This window comes from Eptatretus burgeri, chromosome 15, assembly GCF_056783735.1.
Source record: "Eptatretus burgeri isolate ZD-2024b chromosome 15, Ebu_testis_v1, whole genome shotgun sequence".
Classification (NCBI taxonomy): Eukaryota; Metazoa; Chordata; class Myxini; order Myxiniformes; family Myxinidae; genus Eptatretus; species Eptatretus burgeri.
In genome coordinates, this window is record NC_140975.1 from 50,869,634 (window position 1) to 50,892,760 (window position 23,127).

Below are 23,127 nucleotides of genomic sequence, written 5' to 3' on the forward strand. Positions count from 1 at the left end.
TGTGTGTGTGTGTGTGTGTGTGTGTGTGCACGCTCCATCCCTCAAAAACCATGAAACCTCGCAGCCTGAAACTTTACAAGCATACAAAGAAAACTCCAAGGAAGTACAAGAGTGAAAATTTGGTGTTTGGGTTAAGTAAAACATCCCTTTTGAAGATAATTAACAGCCTTATTTAATTATATCCTTCATGATCCTCAACCATGCCGATGTTAGGGCCCCGTCACACCTTGACGTTTTAGCCAGCGTATGGCAACGTGTCAAAATGTATGTAAAACACTGGCGTATGCTGAACTATTGATGGTTTTTTCAGTTTTGGGCGTATTCACGAGTTGAACGTATGCATAACGTATTAGTAAGGTACACAGAACGTTTCGATAACTTATACCAACGAATGCTTAGCGTGTTGTCGGCGTTCACAATGTATGCCCAACGATAGTCTAACGTATGCATCGCGTGCGGCAGCGTATCACCGACGATCATGTGGCGTAGGCTATTAATAGGCTGCCGCTCAACGATTTAAATCATAACCGCACTAGACATCAAAGTGTCAACATCACCGTCATGCCCCGTCACACCTTGATGTTTTAGCAAGCGTTTGCAGACCAATGAAAAATTTGCCGAATACGCTGGCACACGTCGAATACGTTATGGGTAAGTTTTGTATACGTTAAGGGCACGCTGAAGCACACTGGTATACGTCGAGTACGCCGAGCTCGTCGACAAATTTTAAGCATGCTAAAAATTTGTGGACGTATGCCAGCGTATGACGCACACGTTCTGCATACGCTGGCCATAAGTTGTAGGCAAGTTATGCGATCATTGACACACGTTACTTGTAAGTTACTCACAAGTCGAAACACGTCAAGGTAATGTTTAGCGTCCCCGAAACTTATTTCTAACCTATAAGTAATGTGCTTTGAACCTATATGTAACGTATCTCAAACGCATTTGATTGACTTCTTCCGGACGACCACAGAACTTACTGAACGTGTTTCTAACTTACAGCTACCGTATAATGGCGTAATGGCAGCGTTTAGGGGAATTGGTATCTAAAAATGGGGTTCACAGGAGGAACCCGTCAGTGTTTCAGACTCCATGGTGAGTAGATGTCCATGTCAGTAGTATTAGTAGTAGTCATAGTAGTAGTAGTAGTAGGTCCATGTCAGTAGTATTGGTGAGCGTGATGGGGAGGGTGTGGGTGATGATGGATCCTGTTTGCGTCCGCTCCACAGCCACGGCCAGGAGACTTCTTCGCAGCATTCTTCAACGTTTCCTTCGGCATTTTTTTTAACGTTTTTCTACGCTGAACTATTGATGTTTTTTTTCAGTTTTGGGCATATTCATAACGAGTTGGATGTATGCATAACGTATTAGTAAAGTACACAGAAAGTTTCGATAACTTATAGATAACATACCAACGAATGCTTAGCATGTTGTCGGCGTTCACAACGTATGCCCAACGATAGTCTAACATATGCATAGCCCGCGGCAGCGTATCACCGACGATCACGTGGCGTAGCCTTTTAAAAGGCTGCCGCTCAACGATGTTAAAAAAAAAATAAAAAAATAAAAATAAAAAAAAAAAAAAAAAAAAAAAAATCGCTGCCGCTCGACTATTTAAATGGACGCTGCCGCTCGACGATTTTCATCATAACCAAACTAGACATCGAAGTGTCAACATCATCGTCATGCCGAAGAAAACTTCGAAGAATGCTGCCAAGAAGTCTCCTGGCCGTGGCCGTGGACGCCAGGAGGATCCATCATCACCCACACCCTCCCCATCTACTACTGACATGGACCTACTACTACTACTACTACTGACATGGACATCTACTCAACATGGAGTCTGAAACACTGATGGGTTCCTCCTGTGAACCCCATTTTTATATACCAATTCCCCTAAACGCTGCCAATACGCCATTATACGGTAGCTGCAAGTTAGAAACACGTTCAATAAGTTCTGTGGTCGCCCGGAAGACGTCAATCAAATACGTCTACATATGTCAATATGCGTTGGAGATACGTTACACATAGGTTCAAAGCACATTACTCATAGGTTAGAAATAACTTTCGGGTACGCTAAACATTACCTCGATGTGTTTCGACTTATGAGTAACTTACAAGTAATGTGTATCGACGTGTGTCAACGATCGCATAACGTGCCTACAACTTATGGCCAGCGTATGCGGAACATGCGAGTCATACGCTGGCATATGTTGAAAAATTTTGAGCATGCTTAAAATTTGTCGACGAGCTCGGCGTACTACGACGTATGCCAGCGTGCTCTTAACGTATACCAAACTTACCCATAACGTATTCGACGTACGCCAGCGTTTTAGACAAAATTTTTATACGTCGGCATACGCTGGCTAAAACGTCAAGGTGTGACAGGGCCTTTAGCTTGGTGTTAGCTTAATGGTTAGCGTAGTGGGTTTGGGATCCTAGGATTCTGAGTTCAAATCCCCCTCGGCTGTTGAATTAACACCAGGTGGGGATGACTGCTTGTCATCCTTCCGAGGTCAGAAAAATGAGTACCAGCTTGCTGGTATACTGTGTCGGAGTGGCGACCTATCCAAGGATTGTGCATAATAGCCAAGGAGACTGCTTAGGCAGCAATAACGCTCTGCACAGAGTATGGTCCCAAAGGATGATGGATGGATGGATCCTCGGCCAACTTGCTGTCCGAGGTCTTAAGTCGTTTCCTGTGTAACCTCACTGGGGTTTGAAGCTGCCATGTTTTTGGCCTGCTAAACCATGCTTTGACTTAGAACAGGCCGCAACGATTTCTTAACGTTAAAGTCCCCACCCCCACTTTCCTCACTCATATTATCAAATGCTTGTTCATCATAATTACGAATCACTGGGTGGAGACGCCAGCATTTGTGGCTTTATTTCATTTGTGCATATGAATAACTGAGAGAATCTCAAACTAAGAATAATTACAAAAGGTAAGTTCCAGATATGAAAGTATCAGCAGTTCCGACTCCTAAAAAAATGTTGATTTGTCCAATTCGGACATTGCATGGGCGCTTCCGGGTGCATAGTTGTAGCGACGGCAATTGGTAATCACTTGCCAAGTCAGGCGTTCCATTGGAGTGCTTGCTTGAGTGCTTAAGCCACCTACTGAGCGCCCTGCAGTGCATAGTGGTACAGCTTGTGTCCCGATCGGTATGTACAGCCGACAGTTCCAACAAGGTGGAGGTACGTATACAGTGCACGCGGGCATAGTCCATATGGGTATATTTGGATCTGCAGGGACTCTCTGTGGGTGTGTGGACATTCCATGCCCGTTACGGGTGCTGTGGAGGCAAAGTTTCATCCCGTAACTTATGAAGATACTCAATGTTTCGGGGTTGTATACAGTCTGTACTGAAGTCGGTAATCACACCGATCCTGAAAAATTGCCAATATTAGCCAAGCATGTATGTGCGTGCGTGCATGTGCACGTGTGCATGCGTGCGTGCATTTCACAAAGCATTCCATATTCTCTCTGAGAACTCCCCTACCCTCTATATCTATCTATGTGTGTCTGTCTCTGGATGGTGATTATGTCCGGATGGGAGTTTGTCTCCGGGGGATGTTTATGTCTGGATGGGAGTTTGTCTCCATGTGTCTGAACGGTGGTTATGTCCGGGCGGTGTTTGTCTCCAGACGTGTCTGGATGGGAGATTGTCTCTGAGTGGTATTTATTGGTATGACCGGTAGAAAATGAATTTCAGACATTATTTTGTTTCCATCTTCACTGTTATTCTTTGCAAAATACTTTTGACGAGACAGTATGAATCGTAAATGACGCTCCACCACACGTCTGCCTTCCCTTCCTCTCATCTCTTGCTGCCTTCCTTCTCCCTCCCCTGCCCCCCACCCCTCCTGCCTCCTCTCTCCTCTCTCTTTTCCCGCACCACTCTCTAGCTCCCCCCCCCTCTTTTTTGCCCCAATCTCAGTGTTCCCATCAGCGAAGCAACAGGTGGTATTTGCTTGCAATGAATATATGCCATAATAAGTTATTTTGTGCAATCTCTTTTAGAAGATGTTGATGACTATTTTGAGTATAATTTGTTTGCTAATTTTGTTGTGTGGATATCAAGTGGCTTGTCTGTTCCATAAGCTAAAGTAATCACAAATAAATGATGACAAACCAAGTCATTATACATATTTTATGCCATTGTAAATCTGAATAAAGGAAGAATACACCACAAAAGATGCAACATGAGGAAGGAAAAGTGGGATTAATTAAAAATAATATTAAATTAAAACTTGGTAATGGTGCAGAAGTGTTCTACTGTTGCTACCTGCTATGGACACCATGAGACCATCCTTCCACCAAGATGAATGTGAGCAGGGCCATTGCTGCAAAAGTGAACGATGAGTGAAAAATATCACAACATGAACCAGATAGCATTATATTTTGCAGAAAAGAAGAGTCCCAATATAAGAAATATGTGATACAACAGATTCAATATCATGGATAGCAAATAGTGAACTCTTGTGTTAAATTGGCCAATTAATATTTCAGGACAGCATAAAACAAAAAATAGAATCCATAAAAAATCAACATTCAAAAATACATAATTCCTGCCACATTGGGCCAGCATAAAAATATGTCCCATATTTTTGGCGTGCAAGTCAATACTATTTTTCCCCTAAGGTCCGAGCCTCAACTTATACTCAGAATCGGCTTGTCTACGTTTTAAGACATTGAGTTGCATTAATGAATTTTTTTTTCAAAGTTTGTTGTTTCCTGAAATAAATTGTAGAATTGTTAATTTAAAACACACGCCAGCAAGTTTCCCCTTCACGTCATGTATGCGTTCGAGAAAGTGCAACATTAAGCAAAACAAAGTAAAGCAGAAGAGATATTCCCATAGATGTAGTGTTATAATGGGTGGTGGGATGGGTGCGTTCCCAGAGCACATTTGGGTCACCCTGACATCACTTTAACCTCACTTAGCGACATATTAGAAACAAATATTAAACAAATCAATAAAGAACACAAAATGGATTATGAAATGAACAGTTATAGGGGTACTCACAAAAATGTAGCGCTGAGATTACTTGGGATGGGGGAGGTGCAGGTGTGGAGTAGTTGGGTTACAGTGAGGGCAATCAGGCCTTCGTGTCTCAAACGCACTGCTCAAATAAATTTGTGGGTTGGGAATGCAAAGGGGAGGTAAGCCCAGAGCGATGTGGTGCTCCACTTCCCCCTCGTCCTGATCAGGCTTTTGGGTGAGTAACGCGGTGAATCTGGAATCGAGAAATCTCCCATTAAGCTATCGAATAGCTGCGGTCAATCCGGAGCAGAGAAGTCATCACTGAGGTGCTACGAGATTGTGCGATCATAGCACCAGGGACATACAAATGGTGCATTTGTATGTGGATGAATCTTGTGTTGAGAAAACCAAGAAGGCTAATTGTGGCCGAAAAGCTAAGTGGACAAACATTGCTTGTATTACAATAAGTGTCAGATGTTCATGTTTATTATGAGGAGTAGTGAACTGTGACAAAATGTAATGAGCTACGAGCCAGTGGTGATAATGATTCTGTACCTCAATATGATAAGCATGTTGAAAACAATTTACATTCCTAATTTATCTGAAAGGTCATCGCACAAAGTAATTCAAATATTATGCACAAAACAGCTCATTAATGTTCATGACCCTGGAAGTACCATGTCATAACTAACGATACGTTGTAGGTGTTTGGGAGGAATTAACACCTCTATTATTCTGAGTGACAGTTTCTTACTACCGTAATTGATTTAGCTTCATCTTATACTCCAAATAGACTCATCAATGAATGAAGGAAAGAAAAATGGGGAAATTAGCCAATTCGATTAATACTACACACAGACTTATAGGCTGAAAAGTACGGTAACTAGAGAGAAGTCGATGGTGCGCCATCACAAATCCCCAAGCTTCCCACTGAAAGCCAAATTGAAAGATGGCATAAAGTTACACTAGGAATGATCCAATATCAAAATTAGTTTAAAAACATGTTTTCCGTTTTGACCCCCAGTGACCCGAAGTCCCTACTCCCTGGGGCATGAACATAAGGCATGTCCCTACTCCCTGGGGCATGGGGTCGAATCCAAAAAAAGATTGTTACATATTTCATTCCTCCCCATCGCTGATTGCATGCACAAGGTTTCATTCCAAAAATGTTTTAAAATGTGCCCGTAATTTTTTGGTATTTCAGCTCTTCACCCTGCCCCCCCCCCAAGATTAGGGGGGGGGGGCAAAATTTTATGGCTCTTGCACCTTTGAGCCACGTGGTTATCATAACCACCAAATTTGGTGAATTTATGCACATCGATTAAGGAGGAGATAGCGTGACACACAGACAGATGAAGCCGATTACAATATCCCCACCATTTTTTTCTCAAAAAGCACATGGGGATAATAACTTCAAGTTGAAAGGGGAACTTCCACACCACATGTGCTGGACTGCACCAGCATAATGATTATTCCACTGGTGGGGAATGCAAAATATTAAATAATTCAACCGGATTTATTTGTACAGCCAGCAAGAGAATTGGTAAGGTAACTCATGACAGCAAACAACATGGCATGACATCTATATATATATATATATATATATATATATATATATATATATATATATATATATATATATATATATATATATATATATATATATATATATATATATATATAAATATATAATATGTAATTATTCATTAAAATATGTAAATTTAAATATGTAGGCTGCTCCGTTTGGTGTTTAACTGATGTTGATCATGTCATCTTTGTCTGCATGACAGAGTTGGCAAGCTGAGGCCTCTGGATTGGAGGTGATGCTTTGGTGTAGGACCATGTCCAATGGAGATCGTAGGAGTGCTCGTCACACTCCACACGTTGAGATATGTCTGTATGTACGTGAATGTTGGGAGGGGTGGGGGGGGAGAGAGAGACACACACATGCACACACGAACAACAGGATAGAGGGGCAGAATAGAAGGGAACTTGGTGCGAAAAGGGATAGACAGAGCTGCACAATATGGATGCAGCCACAAACTCTCAACCATGGAAGTGGAAGGAAAAACTGCAAAGAGGTGGCTTTGGAGGGGGTTAATGGGAGAAGAAAATACCATAGTTGTGGATGACCTGCTAGGGTGGTAAACAGCTGTCTTGAAGCCCTGGATGGAAGAATGAGATTGAACAGACTGAGGAAGTCGGTTCCACAGGTCATTAAAATATAGAGGAACGAATGAATTGCGGTGAGAAGTGAGTTTGGATTTTGGGAGTTTCACTGGAGGGGTGTAACTGGCCGATCACATGCACCTGCAGAAGCCCGAGTGTGGGGATAGGGGACACAACTCGGGGAGAGTAGAGGGTGAAAGACCAGGCACGAGGTGGTAAAAGACAGAGATCACTGACCTGTCTGTGATGTGAAAGTGATAGGCCCAGAAACTCACTTTTTATCACGGGAGATTCCAATGTTTTTGAAAGCCTTGGTTTCAATGGCCCCAAGCTGAACAAGGTGTGAATCAGGGGTGCTAGCCCAAAGGAGAGAGTAGTACTCCATCAAGCTGTGGATGAATGCCATGTTCGTCGATAAAAGTTCAGATTTGCCAAGGAAACACTGCACAATGGAGGATATCCAGTATGTGACTAGCTTGGAGGCCAACTTATAAATGTGGTCTGCCCAAGAAAGATCATGGCTGATAGCGAGACCCAGAGGTTTGAGCAACTGAACTTCAAGAGGATTGTGAAGGAAGTAGCTGGGAGGGTTCACTAGAAGGTATTTTCTGAGAGAAAGAGTGAGAGTGTGAAATTTGTAAGGATTGAACAACATATTCCAAGTGGAGGAAGGACCAGCTCATGATTCAATCAAAATGTTAAGCAGAAAGGCAAACTTCACAAAGGAGACATAACACAATACGACAGGACATAAGCACGCTGATAGCCTATCATTCCAAAGCACTGCAAAGGCCTTTGCATTGCTTTGGAATGAGTAAGAAAGAATACCAAATGGTACACAAAAGCAATATCATGAAAGTTTCAATTAATGCTGCAAAGTCATGACCTTGTTGTTCTTAAAGCAACACATCAGAAAGTTTTTGAATGTCCTGTGTTAAATAAAGGATGTATTTAGAGGTTGTGCTTTTCTACCCCACATGGATTATAATTGTAATGTCCTCTTGCATTCACCACATTTTCCCATAATGCTATGTTTCTCTATCATTGCTTGTGTGACCATTTTTCCAATCGTGGCATCCACTACATCCAGATTCCATGGTGGTTTACTTTAAAAGTGGAGAAACAGAGCTTCAGGAAGCCCTCAACTCACTTGAGCCTGCATTGGTTCAAAAGCTGAGCAGCCAGATGGTCCGCTTCCAGTTTAACAAGTCATATGATCCTCACTTTGGCAGCATCTGTTCACCAATCAAGTCATCTGTGTTGACCTGCATTGTACCAGTTTGTTGAGTCTTTCCATTTGCCTATCTAACCATAACTTTTGATCATGTGGTCATTGGACGAAGTTACCATCATCCAACATCCGTAAACCAGAATCAAACCTAAGTCTACAGAGTTCCATTCCATTTAATAACCCCATTTTGCACAATGGGTTGGGGTTTACCGATCCCACATATGAAGTGATGCACCGTAACGGTGATGGGGCACTTTTAATCGATTCTGCAAAATACTACGTTGGCCTATTTAACCGATGCCATATCTTACCTTGACAGCAATAATTAATTATCTCTGCCACCTCAGGTGGATGAAGGTTATGTTTTCACCCTTGTTTGTCTCTGTCTGTCTGTGAGCACAATATCTCAAAAAGTTATGGATGGATTCGGATGAAACTGGTGGACAGATTGGGTGTGTGACAAGGACGAATTGATGAGATTTTGGTAAAGATCTGGACATGGATCCGAATCTGATAATTTTTTTTTGATTTTTTGAAGTAAATCTTCCCCATTGAGAAATGGAGCCAAAAACGATATATTGCACAATATACAAAAAGTTATGGACAGATTTGGATTATACCGAGTGCTGTTCTAATTTGTCATGGGATTCTCAACATAGTATCGAGAAAGATTACAAATCATGATCCTTTCTCACTGCATTGCTCATGGGAAGCAGACAATGTCAGTATGGTGTGGTATGTAGAACTGCTTACCCCCAGTTAAGTATACATTTATCAATCTTTTTCATTTTGTGAAATGTTCAATATTTCTGTGAAATGACTTGGCTTACAAGAAAACAAAGTTTTGTTTACCAGTGGTAGGTATGCAGGCACATGCTGAAAGAAATTTAAAAAGTAAATGACAATGTAAACACCCTGTCGAACCTTTTAGCTTCATCACAGATGCGAAGTGAACTAACTTTTTGGTACCTTCTGCAGTCTTTTTTTTTTTTTAAACTAAGCACTCATCATCATAATCATTATCGTTTTACAGCCTTTCCCATGCTTGCGAGAGTAACTCACTTGTGGTATCTATTCTACACTATAATTAATATTTGACTTTGTTGGATCGCTCATAATGTCACAATACTTCCACTTTAACATAATTTTTCGAAAACACTCTCGGTGTATATTTCAGGCCGTGCCATTACACCAGGCCTCAATTTTTTTTTTGCTGACCAAAAATAATGAATGAATGATCAACCATCTGACACATTATATTGCTGACGATCAAGATACTTTCTGTAATCTTAACCCATTTTGAAGATGTTAAACATAATTATTCCTCAATGTGCAAAATAAGGAAATGTCAGAAAGGTTCCAACCGATCATCTTTGATAAATCACCATTATTAGCAGCGTGTTTACATTTATCTTTGACAACATGGACAATAAGGGGCTAGCTATTAACCCTGGCATCTATATATGTACCACATATTTTCAGTGGTCGTGGTATCACAATTTATCAATACGAGTCTGTGGAGTGCATCTTTTCGTTACAATGGGATTACACGGTATTAAAACACTAGGGAAATACAGAAGCCAATTAAAAGGCACTCAGTCGAGCACATACCTTCACCAGGCCTCACAGTTTACGTTTTGTATGCCACCGATAGGCCGGATCTGCATCCGGACCTGAACCAAAATCTAAATCTGCTTGCTCTAGTCAGACACAACTCATCCACCACGTTTTGGCCGAATCAATCCACAACTTTTTGAAATATCATGCGATTATATCGTTTTTGGCCCTCCCTCTCAACAGTGAAGAATCACATTAAAAAAAAAATACTGGATGGTATTGATGTAATACTTACCCTGTGCAGTCTCCAGAAGAACATGGTGGGAGCCAACTCTTCTGGTGGCAAATTTGTAATTACATCTATGTACACTTCTGAGGTGATGTGTAAAAATTATACTTTGAAAAGTTTGCTATATAGTACATCAATAAGCCTTTGCTAAGCAGCTTTCATTCTCATTCGAGTGTTTTCATCACTACCAAGGGCGATAAAGATGCCAGAGTAGATCGCTAAAGTATAAATCGGGAGATAGTTAAAACGCCAAATTGTACATCTTCTTCTTCGTCACGTTTTTCACCAGCCGAGCACAATAATGGCTGAAACGACGATGATACCAATTTAGAACGGCTTTCAATGTAGCCTCAATATGCACTTGATCAAATGGTCATGTAACATGTGGGCAAAGTTTGAATTTCCTCCTTTGAAATGCAGACACATACGTACGTGACCGATTGCTTAACCCTGCTTTTCACTTCGCAAATGCAGGCTAATTATAAATTGTGGATCTGGAACCAGATCTTCACCAAAATCTAATCAGTTCGTCCTTGTCACACACTCAACCTGTCCACCAAGTTTCATCCGAATCTCTCCATAACATTTTGAGACATCCTGCTCACAGACAGATAAACAAACAGACAAACATAAGTGAAAACATAACCCTGTCCATCTTCGGTGGCAGAGGTAAAACAGAAATGATCAAAATGTTATTCGACTTACTTGGGATGTAGAGATCGGGAATGTTGATATTGGTCTTTGGTGTCATTCCTCTTCCGTTTTGATGATCAGTTTCCCAGCTCTGTGGATACAGAATGATCCAAAACATGAGACGTCAGTGAACTGAGCTTCTCACCATTTCTCCCAGAAATATATTTTGGAAGAGCGACATTCAATTCAAAGTTCAAGTTCACTTTTTCACATCAATAGACGTATCAAGCTCACTGGTGCTTGTAACCAACAAATGATTGGAAAGAAATCCGTCAAGTGCAATGTGCAATACCTTGTGGAAATAAGGAAATAACAGCAATGCCAACTTTCTTTGGACATATTCTGTGTCCACTGCAAAACAACAGCGAAGCTTCCTCAAGGGAAAGTACTTTGCAATCTGCAAACACAATTGTTCAACTCAGTTGTTGCAGAACAACATAATGCCATGTTTTATATTACCCTGTTAAAAGATCTAAACAAGTGGTATTGATCAAATAAGCTAATGATGCTCTTGCAGGCACTAATATACTGTTGGTAGATCAATATAGTGAGTATTTTACATACCAATCAAATTGCTAAAAATCATTTTCATTTCGTATTTATTTTGTTTTAATGCCTTCAAAATTAAGCGGTTCATTTTGTGGAAGCATATTTTGGAAATCTTGTACTACGGTACAAGTAGCAACTGCAGTGTTGCAGGACTATACGTCTGGAGGTTTTATTGTGACAAACCCATGTAGTGTTTGGGGAGACATGTTGACAACCGCACGCACTTGTCAAGGAATGGACACAAACTGGTAGGCAAATAACACTTCTGTTCACAGGTGCTTTTAGTGTTTTGAATTGACGAGAAAGCAGTAAATCAGAGTTCAGCTGCATATTATCTTGGAAGGAACATGTAACCAATGTTGAAAGAATAAAATGTGAAGAGACTGCACTGTGTATAAAAACTGTAAACACCATTTGGAATGTAAAGAAAAAAAAAATAATGTTCGACTATTTAATATAAAAATTCGTGTGTAGCTTATAAAGTGGAAAAAAAAATTAAATGGGTTGCCAATATTATAGATTTTAAAATAAAATTAAATAGTAGATTTCAAGGGCAATTTCATCTGTTTTTTTCCTTCAATGACTATGTGTATGTATGGATGTACATGGTGACCCACAAAAAAGTGGGCCCAGGGAAAACTTTAATAACTTCAATATTATCCAAATCAAACTAAACAAAATTTGCAGATTATAAAAAAAAAACCTCACTCATTGTCAAGATATCATTGAAAATTTCAGTTGTCTACCAAGATATTGGACAAATTCACAATAAAATTATTGACGACATCGATGTTCGATGATATGCTCCAAATGGGCACCATTTCGCTCAGTGCAGAGGGTCACACGTCGAGCAAAGTCATTGATGAATTGTATGCACTCTTCTCAGAATTCTCCTTAAGCTTTCTTTGCTGATTTTAAGCTCTTGACAACGTGCCGAAGGGATTTCAAGAGACTGCAGGTGACTGAGTCAGCGACAGCATCAATATTCTTGAGTGACCTTCCCAATTTTGGTTGGTCAAAGTGGCCTCTTCTGTTTGTGAATTCATATTCAAGACTGTGCCATGCTATATAATTGTTTTCACAAACCTTTGGATTTGAGACTTGCTTGGTGCTTTCCTGGCAGAATGTCTTCTTTCCTGGGAAAGCCACATTTCCAACCTGGCCCCTAAAGCCAGTCGCCGACTGGGAATTCTCCGTCGTGCAAAGTCCTTCCTCGGCACAAACAAATCCACCCAAGCCCACCTCCTTCAAATTCCCTGCTTTCCTTCCTGAAAGTTCCTGTAATGTCCATCCTATATACCCATGTTCCCCACCCCATCCCTCTCCCTTCCACAGATCTCCTAATGTGGCTGTTCCCCACTGTTTTGTCCTTTCCTTACCCGTCCCTCTCATCTCATGCCCCCCCCTTGCAATGCATACAAAAAAACCCAAAAAGAACAGGCGCCTTTGTCTGCAAGACGGAATTTGTCCAGATAGCTTCCTCCAGAAAATGACTTCTTCAGGTATCCATGACATGATGTGTGAATGTCACAGGTTCAAGAAATTTGGCAGATACAGTCTCCCTCAACTCAGTTTAGACCTCCTGAAAAAGGAAAGAAATTGCATGAAAACTGTGACGGTTATTAATCTTCTGCTCCATCTGTGGTATATTAGCATATCAAAGAGTTTTGGACTGTTTAAATATATCGAGCAAAATTGTGGCAGTCACAAATAATGTACAGTCGTATTTTGTGATCGTTTAGTGGAAGCCAAGTTATTTTGCCTCAATAACCAAATGGCTTGATAAGCACATTAATGCAATGACTAGTTGATCGTCGACAGGCCTAATGGCAGGCCTCATTCGAGTTCAAACCAAGTTTGCGCAGTGACTCTTGTGCATCAATATGCTGTTGGAACTGTCTGAGGAAAGTGTTAACCAAGTCATGAAGACAAAGCATGAGATAAAGATAAATCTGTTATTGTGAATGACCATCATCTCATCATTAAGAGTTGTTTGCACTGGACTACAGTGAATCATCTGTTTGGAGCAGTGTTATTTTGGAGTATAGTGTAGGATTAAAGAGTTCACCAGATCTCACTGTGACGTTTGTGACTTGAATATTGACTGTGCATGTGTATATTGAATATTGAGATCAAATTACCAGTTAAAGACTTTATTTTCCCATTGTGAAGCTTGTGATACAAAGTCCCCCACCCTCCCCCACCCTCCCCCACCCCCAAGGCATGAACCAGGGATCAAAGCCAAAAACTCATTTAAAATTTCATGCATCCTTCAATGTCAATTGCATATGAACAGCTTCATTTTAAAATGTTTAGAAACGTGCCCATAATTGCATTCTTCGGTATTTGACCGTTTGACCATGCCCGAGGATGTGGGGCCAAAAATGACATTGCTCTTGCACATTCGTGCCATGTGGTGATCATAACTACCAAGTTTGGTAAATATCTGCCCAAACGTTTAAGAGGGGATAGCGTGACAGACAGACTGACAGACAGAGACTGACATATGGGCAGACAGAGCCGATCACAATATCCTTCCATTTTCCTTCAAAAACAAAATGTGGGGATAATTATGGGAGTGGGGAGTGGCTAAAATTTGGGGTCTGAAAGGGGTAAATGTTAATGTTTATGAATGAAAAGTAATCTAATGCAAGGACCACATTTTAATGAAACATTGTTATCTGGAAGGAACATAAAAGAAAAGACAAAATTGGTTTTCATGTCCTCGAAGGCCAATATTAATTGAAAAAAATTAGATTTCAACCCCTTGGTCGAGGAGATCAAAGCTCTGCATGGCCAGGGTCTGGCTGTATGTCATGGCCACATCAGCCATTGGTTGGGCCCAGACAGCCTGGGTGCTTTGCACGGATGGGCGATCATCGGTCTTGCTCTGCGAAGACTGGACATTCGTCTGAACCGATGGCTCATGGACCTGATGTGCTTGAACCCCTGCAAGACATATCGGCTTTTGTTAAACTTTTTGTCAGCAATGTATTGTGCCACCACAGGAAACCAAAACCAACCAATTGAAGCCGATCAAATAATCCTTGTAAAGAGCTGCCAAAATAGTGACAAATTAATGCAGTTAATGACCACTTATTCCATCTTGAATTAAAACACTATTAGTCAGAAAACAAATCAACTACACAAAAATCAGGATCAACACCAGACTTTGTGGGGTAATTCGAACCCCTTGGTTAGAACATCCACTCAGAGTTCAGAGAGGTTGGCAGTTCAAAGAAGATTCCATCCAAATCATACCAAAGACTTCAAAAATGGTTTGGGCTGCTTCCTTGCTTTACGCTCAGCATTTAAATCACAGCTCACAAACAATCAATCCATTGTCCTCTTCCTGCCTTGTAAGGAAACTCAAATAAAATAAAGTTAATTTTGCATATCGTTAGCCTTTCCTTCAGAAGAATTAACAACAAGACAAAATTTTCACTTCAGATCAATACTCTGGTTTAAAATCAAGACATTCAACAAGATAAACCCTCGGAGGCCGAGGAGCTTGTACATGTATAAATGTAGGGCAAGAACATGCTGCCATCGAGACCACTAAGGCTACAGCCTGACCAGACACTTACAGCCTGACCAGGGTTACAGCCTGATCAGCAGTTGTAAAGCAAGATGGTTACTATCATCAAGTGTCAAGGTTATCTTTGGAACATGTGATCATGCTTTATGTGAGATAGATACTTTTTACTTGCCATGCAGTCCTGACCCGATAGTTGTCTTTTGGTTCATCAATACTGAAAGTGTTGGGGAAGTATTTCAGTCTGTGTCGTTGCCTCAAGGAGAGTTATCAGGCTTCACTTTTGTAATCAATCACAGAAATCGTTTTCAAATCCCAAAGTTGTCGATCGCTGAGAAGGCAATGGCAAACTACCCAGTACAACCCTTGCCAAGAAACTGCTTCGGTAGTACCAACACTGTAAAGTGTACAGTGCATCACAATCAAAGTTGTAGAATCCGACTCCATTTACAAAAGTCATTGATGGAAAATGTTCAGATTACCAAGCCGCATATCATACAACCATAATTATAATCATCATCATCATCATCAGACCATACTCTTGTGGCAAGAGGGTTTCTTGTTATAAAAAGTGCTAATAGTGCAAAATGATTTCTTGTATACCAGCCAGGAATTTTGAAGTATGGAAAACATTGACTGCAGGAAGATCCAGAACACACCGTACTACATCCAGAACTACGTCGATGCCTCAAAAACACGGAATTGCCTGCAGATTCTGAACTGGGCACCAGTGAATCCCGACACGAACGCCATCAAACGCATTGGGGAACATGGATCGTGAGCTGTGGAAAAGCTGACATCTGCCTAGCAATACGCAAGAATAACAAAACCAACTCCACATTTGGAAAAATCTGGATCTGGCCGTCATACAGATGATCAACACTTGAAGATAACAAACTGATGTGAGCACTGTACGATGGATGCCAAAGGACAGGCTCCGAGATAGTACATAGGTTATCCATTTGATTGGGTTAGTATCATAGACTGTTAAGAAAAGTTTGTTTGCAAACAGGGGTATTCATTTATTTTGGCAGGGCACTATAGAAATTCCTACCACCCGATTCAAACGCCAGGCCTGGCCAGCTGGTTTGTGAAGGACTTCAGCCTAAAACAGTACTCAGCCAACCCAACAAGGAGGTGGGAATAAATGGGGGCATGAAAGAAGTAGTAGACTGACCGTTTCACAGTGGGGAAGTGAGAGAGTGAGAGAGTGAGAGAGTGAGAGAGTGAGAGAGTGAGAGAGTGAGAGAGTGAGAGAGTGAGAGAGTGAGAGAGTGAGAGAGTGAGAGAGTGAGAGAGTGAGAGAGTGAGAGAGTGAGAGAGTGAGAGAGTGAGAGAGTGAGAGAGTGAGAGAGTGAGAGAGTGAGAGAGTGAGAGAGTGAGAGAGTGAGAGAGTGAGAGAGATACAAGGGGTGGAATCCAGCAAGTGAGAGGTTTAGGTTGGGTTAACGAGCAGAGAAAAGTTCACGGCTTGAGAGGGAGGATAATACGAGGCGACGGAGCACCACCAACTTGAAGCCCTGGCAGGAAGCATGGGATTGAACAACTTCAGAAAAGGTGGCTCCACAAGGGAGTAATTTATTAATAATTTATGGTTTTGTCTTGCGTCAGCCACCCTGAACATATATTTGTTTCCGTGTTGTCACTTGACAACATATACAACTTTACTGAAATCAAATATGATGTAAAAAAAAAAAAATCACATTAATTACAAATGGAAAAGAAAACTATCATCGAATTGCAATCTCTCCTTGTATTGGAATGTTACCCTCAGAGCTTACAACTATTCAAGGCCCTCTTTCATCAGCAAGAGCACAAAACATGAAACTGATGTGAAAATGAAACATCCAATGATGGAGATCAGACAGTATGTCAAACAATTGTACGTCATGTCACTCGACGTCTTCATTTTTAATGATAAAACAGCTTTTGAGCTGGAAATACAACAGGTAATACATGATTGGATTCTGGAAGAAAATTTAAATATCCAAATAACAACTTCAAGGCAAACTGAGCTGGATCGAGCCAAATTCTCAAAAACTCCCCCCTCACCTTTTACCCACCATTCACCCCCCTCACTCATCCTTCTCAAAGTTGCCCCCCTCTCTTCCACAAAGCTGCCTCCTTCCACTGCCCTCTCACCTCCACCTCCTCAAATCCTCAACTGCCTTTTTCCCACTCTCCCCTAGCACCACAGAGCCTTTTCTCTTCCTCATCCAGACCCCTCCCCAAGCTATTCTGCAATCTCCCACACTCTTTCAACAACCCTTCTTACCTCCCCCCCCCTTCATCCCTTGTCCTGCAATCCCCCACCCCTCCCATCCCCTGCACCCAAAGCCTCCTCCCCTCCCTCTTCATTAACAGTGTGGACCTCAAATATCCAGGGCCTTCGCTCAAACCTTTCAGATCTTTCCATACAGGTTGCCACTGACAAACCAGACATAATCTGCCCAACAGAAACTTTCCTCCCCCAAGACGTGTCTGACTCCCAAGTATCTCCCCCTGGTTACTCCCTCCTCCGGTATGACAGACCTGAGCCTCGTCCTAGTGGAGGAGTTGCTCTCTTCATCAAAGACTCTATTCCTCACTCTCCATGCACTGCCCTCACTCCCCCACACCCCCAGGAATACCTCTGGCTACGGCTTCCCCTGCACTCCCACCTCATGTTTATATGTGTACTGTACCGTCCACCTAACAATGATGACTCTATCGACACCTCACTATATGAAAACATGGACCAACTTCTATCTTCTCATCCAAACTCTCTCTTCCTCATATGTAACGACTTCAATTGTCATCATGCCAGTTGGCAAGGCGTGGGTACCTATCTCACCTGTCATGGCACTTCAGCAAAAGCTTTCTGCGACTCAATCGGTCAACTTCCCGACCCGGATCTCAACCAATGGTGCTCCATCTCTTCTGGATCTGATTTTGACAAATTTCCCTGACAATATCTGCCGCTCTTCCTCCGCTCCAATCGGTTCTTCTGACCACGTCCTTATCAGAGAACCACCTCACCGCCGTCGAGTCTGGAATTTCACTCAAGCCGACTGGCAGGGTCTCCAAGCAGCCATCAAACTTATAGACTGGTCTCCTATCGCTACTTTCTCCAACATCAACTCATCTTGGGAATTCTTTCAAAGAAACTTACTCTTCCTCATGCACAGATTTGTCCCCTCTAGTCTTCAGTTGTCTTTCCCTTCCTCTGACCCTTGGTTCCCTGAAGCTTGTGGCGAGGCAGTTGTCCTGAAACAACTTGCCTTTGCCTCATGGAAAGCAAACCCAACTGAGGGTAATCTCAGTTCCTTCCATAAAGCTTGGAACAAGTGTGTATCTACTCTCAGGAGAGCCACAAAACAACATCATTCTAAGCTCAAGTCTGAACTTTCAAACCTCTCTCCCTCCTCAAAACCCTGGTGGCATCTAAGCAAATCTGTTTCCGGTGTATGTTCCCCTCCCTTACCTCAAATGGCTGCACTGCTGATACCGCACGTGAAAAGGCTGAATGCCTAAACTCGGTGTTTGCAGATAAATCTTATGTCCAAAACCCATCGCTTTCTCTACCCACCTTACCCAGCCGCACCCAATCTCATTTCATTCATCCTCTCATTTGCTCAAGGTCATTTGCCATCTGCTTGAAAATCAGCAAACATTACTGCCCTGCATCAAAAAGGTGCAAAAACAGATCCCTGCAACTACAGACCAATCAGCCTTCTCCCAATCATCAGCAAGGTGAGGGAATCCATCATTGCTTCAGACATTAAATCCTTCCTCTTCTCCAATGGCTTGATTTCCGATCATCAATTTGGTTTCAGACCAGGTCACTCGACCCTGGATATGCTGCTTCTGCTCTCCCAACAATGGATGGAGATCCTCATTGCCAGACATGAAATCCGAGCCGTATCACTGGACATATCACGTGCTTTTGACACGGTCTGGCACCCTGCCCTGCTCACCAAACTCTCTTCCCATGGTATCCAAGGCCATCTCCACTCATGGCTCACAGACTTCCTCTCCTGTCGCAGTCAACGTGTGGCCCTAAATGGAGTTCTTTCATCCCCTCTTCCTGTTCAGGCTGGAGTTCCTCAAGTTAGCGTTCTGGGCCCCGTTCTTTTTCTGGTTTTCATCAATGACCTCTCCGACTCGCTGGAAAATCCTCGATATCTCTTTGCTGATGACTCCACCCTCTGCCATGCCATCGGTCATCCCTCAGACCGGCAGGCAGCAGCTTCTTCGCTCACTGCAGATTTGGGTAATATCACAAACTGGTCCAACACGTGGAACATGTCTTTCAATCCGGAAAAATCTCACACTCTCACTATGTCTCTCCAAAAGGACCGTTTAGAACCCCCTCCCCCCCCCCATCCACTTTCTCAACAATCCTCTGGAAGAAGTCCTTTCTTTCAAGCTTCTGGGTCTCACTATCTGCCATGACCTTTCCTGGGAAAGCCACATTTCAAACCTCGCTTCCAAATCCAGTCGCCGACTGGGAATCCTCCGTCGTGCAAAGTCCTTCCTCGGCCCACCCGAGGGCCTGACCACTTACAAAGCTTTCATCCGCAGCATGATGGAGTACTGCTCTCCCCTTTGGGCTGGTGTTCCTGCCTACCACCTTTCACGGCTTTACGCTGTGGAAACCAAGGCATTTTGGATCATTGGCAACTCCCGCAATGAGGTTGAGTCTTTGGGCCTCTCACTCTCTCACCACAGGCTGGTCAGTGGTCTTTCTGTCTTCTACCGTCTCCTCTCCAGCCTCGCACCCCCACCCCTGCTCTCTCTGCGATTTGTCCCCACATTTCCGCAGGGCGTTCAAGGTCCGCCAACAACCCCCTTCTGGTAAAACTACCAAAATCACGAATCACTGCTCATCTTCACTCTTTCACTCCTCTTTTTTTCCCGCCTTTGGAATAAACTCCCTCACTCTATTCGATCCCATTCTTCCCTCCAGGCCTTCAAAACAGCTGTTCACCACCACCTATCATCCCCCATCCAAATCCTCGATCTTTTCCACCCCCGATAATCCACCCAAGCCCACTTCCTTCAAATTCCCTGCTTTCCTTCCTGAAAGTCCCTGTAATGTCCATCTTGTATTCCCCATGTTCCCTGCCCCATCCCTCTCCCTTTCACAGATCTCCTAATGTCTCTGTTCCACACTGTTTTGTCCTTCCCACTCCCACCCCTCTTGTCTCATGCCCCTTTGCTGTGTGTTGTGTTAGCTCTCACATGAGCCTTGACAAGGTATACAAAAAAATAATAATAATAATAATTGCACACAGGTCACGTTCGCCAGGTTCAATTGCAAACCAAAATGGTAATAAAACCTTTCTGAAATTTCATCCAGGTCTGCGAATGTACACTTTAAAATGATGCATTAACACTGACCTGAGATGTGAAACTTTGAGGGGGGTGGCTGGTAGGATGGCCTAGGCCCTAGAAGTACACACATTCACCTCTAAACTGTCTAGCATGAGTTCAAATTCCAACCCAGCTATAAACTGCCGTCCTTGTGTGTCACAGGCAGGGCGGTTCATCAATGTATGTTCCTTCCCTCGGATAGACGTTAAACAGGAATACTGTCTGCCAGCATGAGTTGGTGGATGTTAAAGATCCCACTGTGTCCTTTGCAAAGAGTAGGCGAGCTATCACTGATACTTTGGGCAAATTACAAAATTCCCGCCCTAACTGACTGCTGGGAAGGTAATAGAAAACTACTTGGGGACGATTATGATGGATGATGATCGAGATGATTCTTCTTCTTGCGTATGGCAGCTTGGCTGCCGGGTGGCTAGCAGTTTGTTGGGAAGCGACTATGCCGCTGATGCTGTGCCCCTATACCACCACACTGTACTCATTTCACCGACCTCGGAAGGATGATAGGCTGAGTCAACCCCACTTGGTGCTAATTCAGTGGACAACGGGGTTCAAACCCAGGACCAAAAGATCCCAAGCCAGCCACCCGAACCACACAGCCCACACCAAGCTTAGATGAGATGATAAATGATGATTGAGACGAGGGTGATGATGATAATTAAATATGTGGCCAAGACTAGAATACAAGCGGCTTGTGTAAACCCAGAATCATAAATGAATGAAAGATCACCTGTAATAGTAGATTCCATCTCAGGAACTCAAGGATTTGGAAATAGACTGGAACTGACAACGACTCCATCAATGTTTGGAATCCCAAAACAAACAAAAAAAAAAAAAAAAAAATGGTGCCAGGCACAACAAATCCCACCCATTTAAGGTATAAAGTTATTTTGGGGATCAAATTTAAATTTGATACATCCTTAACCTGAATGTTGATTATAAGGAATAGAATAAGGAATATTTTAGTCTTAGTTTAAAGTCAATCAAACCATTTTTGATGAAGTTATGACTGTAAAATGATTTTAACCTTTCAAGGCCACGTAAGGTCAAAGGTCATGGTGTCAAATGAAAGCCAATAAAGGACTTGATATCTGTCTTCCATAGTAAACACGCATATTCCTAACCTTTTTTGATTCATAATGGAAATTTGTAATTTTGACTGATGACCATGACCCCCAAAACTTCGGACCCTACCGATCTTCACAAATATGCATTTTTCACTATAGGAATGGGTAGGATTATAAGTGACAAATAGAATAACGTTCACTATAAGCTTAGTTTGAAGTAAATCAGATTATTTTTGACGAAGTTATGTGCGAAAAACGATTTTGATCTTTTTGTGACCTGGACCTTTGATCCAATTAGACCCAAAAGTTAATGGGGTCGTCCAAGGTTCATTGCCCACCTGTGGAATAAATTTGATCGTGTTTGCTAAAGCCGTTTTGCCGTAAAGTTGCTGACAGACAGACAGACAAACAAATGAAAAATCGTGCTTAGCACGACACTTGGCTAATTAGTTGACCTTTCGTGTGGTGGTCCAAGCTTTAATGTCATGGAATGTGTGGTGTTTATTTGTTCGTACGTTAATAAAATGACGCGACGTCACAAATAACAATTACCAGGCGCGCGTTGTCATGGTAACGGCAGCAGATTGAAAATTTTCACAACTCATTTAAAGCCACCATGTGACATTCAACAACTTATCATCGATGCTTGTTGCCTTCATTCTGATCGTAGAACATATTTGAAAATACCTCGGAACATTGCTTTTCAACCAGCTTTACGATCCCGTTATCAGGTTTGAAATATGTTGTAAAACAAAAAAAATATGTATTTTATATGTGTGTTTTTCATGTTTTGGGTGACCCTGACCTTGACCTTGGGTCAATTTCGATCAAACTTTGTACACATGTTAATATTACATGCATAAATAGACAGGATAAGTTCCAATTTTTCAAGCATTTTAAAATACAATATCCCGCTCCCTCCCTCCGGGGGGGGGGGGGGTAATAAATAAATAAATAAAAAACCAACATAGAGCAAGTACTCTGTCTACCTGATTCACACCTGTTGGCTGTTTCCATTGATGTGGGAAAATCCACATCATGTCGGGTACTTCGGACAAAAGGTGTAGACAATATTTTTTTTTCACAGAGCGCTTGGTCTTCGCTTCACGTGCGGTAGTTGTTTATAAACAGTAAATGTAATACGTACTTGATTTTATAAACTGCGTGCTGGTGTTCAGAGGGAGTGACTGCAAATAGGGGGTCACGTTCGTTATAAATAGAACCCCGCCCATAATCAAGGGGTCAACACAGCGGCCAAACATAGAATGGGTCAGGAAAGGCCAAAACATGTCATGTGCACGATAATCACGCTGGTACTCACGCTGTCGCAGGGCGTCGTTGTTCTCCATTGCGGGAGTGAGGCGGAGCGGGCCACGAGGTGATGGAGAGTGGGTTGTGAGGGGTTGGGAAGGTGGCAACTGGGCGGGAACAGTGAGGCGGGGCGTGTTCAAATGGGGAACCGTGACGGCGGGAGTGTTTTACCTCAGGAATGAATGAATGAATGAATGAATGAATGAATGAATGAATGAATGAATGAATGAATGAATGAATGATGAATGAATGATGAATGAATGACTCATTGCGAATTGGAGGAAAACAGTTTGAATTTGAGGAATATCTTTGTTCTTATATAATATCCAATATATCGTAAAGGATACCAAACGAAATGTTAATTT

General features: G+C 42.3%; 1 protein-coding gene across 7 annotated transcripts in view; it reads right to left on the minus strand.

The window, feature by feature from the left end:
- LOC147012142 (protein YIF1B-A-like) overlaps positions 1 to 22,633 on the minus strand; it is a 44,927-nt gene extending 22,294 nt beyond the window's left edge. For 2 of the 7 annotated variants that reach the window (XR_015051472.1, XR_015051473.1), the window contains exons 1-5: positions 22,452 to 22,627; positions 14,244 to 14,428; positions 11,223 to 11,327; positions 10,943 to 11,021; positions 4,293 to 4,350 (exon numbers count right to left, since the gene is read on the minus strand). Coding sequence is in view for 5 of the 7 variants with exons in the window: in XM_085855852.1 (XP_085711978.1) it covers positions 4,293 to 4,350; positions 10,943 to 11,021; positions 11,223 to 11,327; positions 14,244 to 14,428; positions 22,452 to 22,491 (467 nt within the window). In the remaining 2 variants the exon portion in view is untranslated. Of the gene's footprint in view, positions 1 to 4,292; positions 4,351 to 10,942; positions 11,022 to 11,222; positions 11,328 to 14,243; positions 14,429 to 22,440 lie in introns of all 7 variants that reach the window. The other 5 variants (XM_085855852.1, XM_085855850.1, XM_085855848.1 and 2 more) reach the window with 5 other exon arrangements.
- Between the last annotated feature and the right edge of the window lie 494 nt (positions 22,634 to 23,127).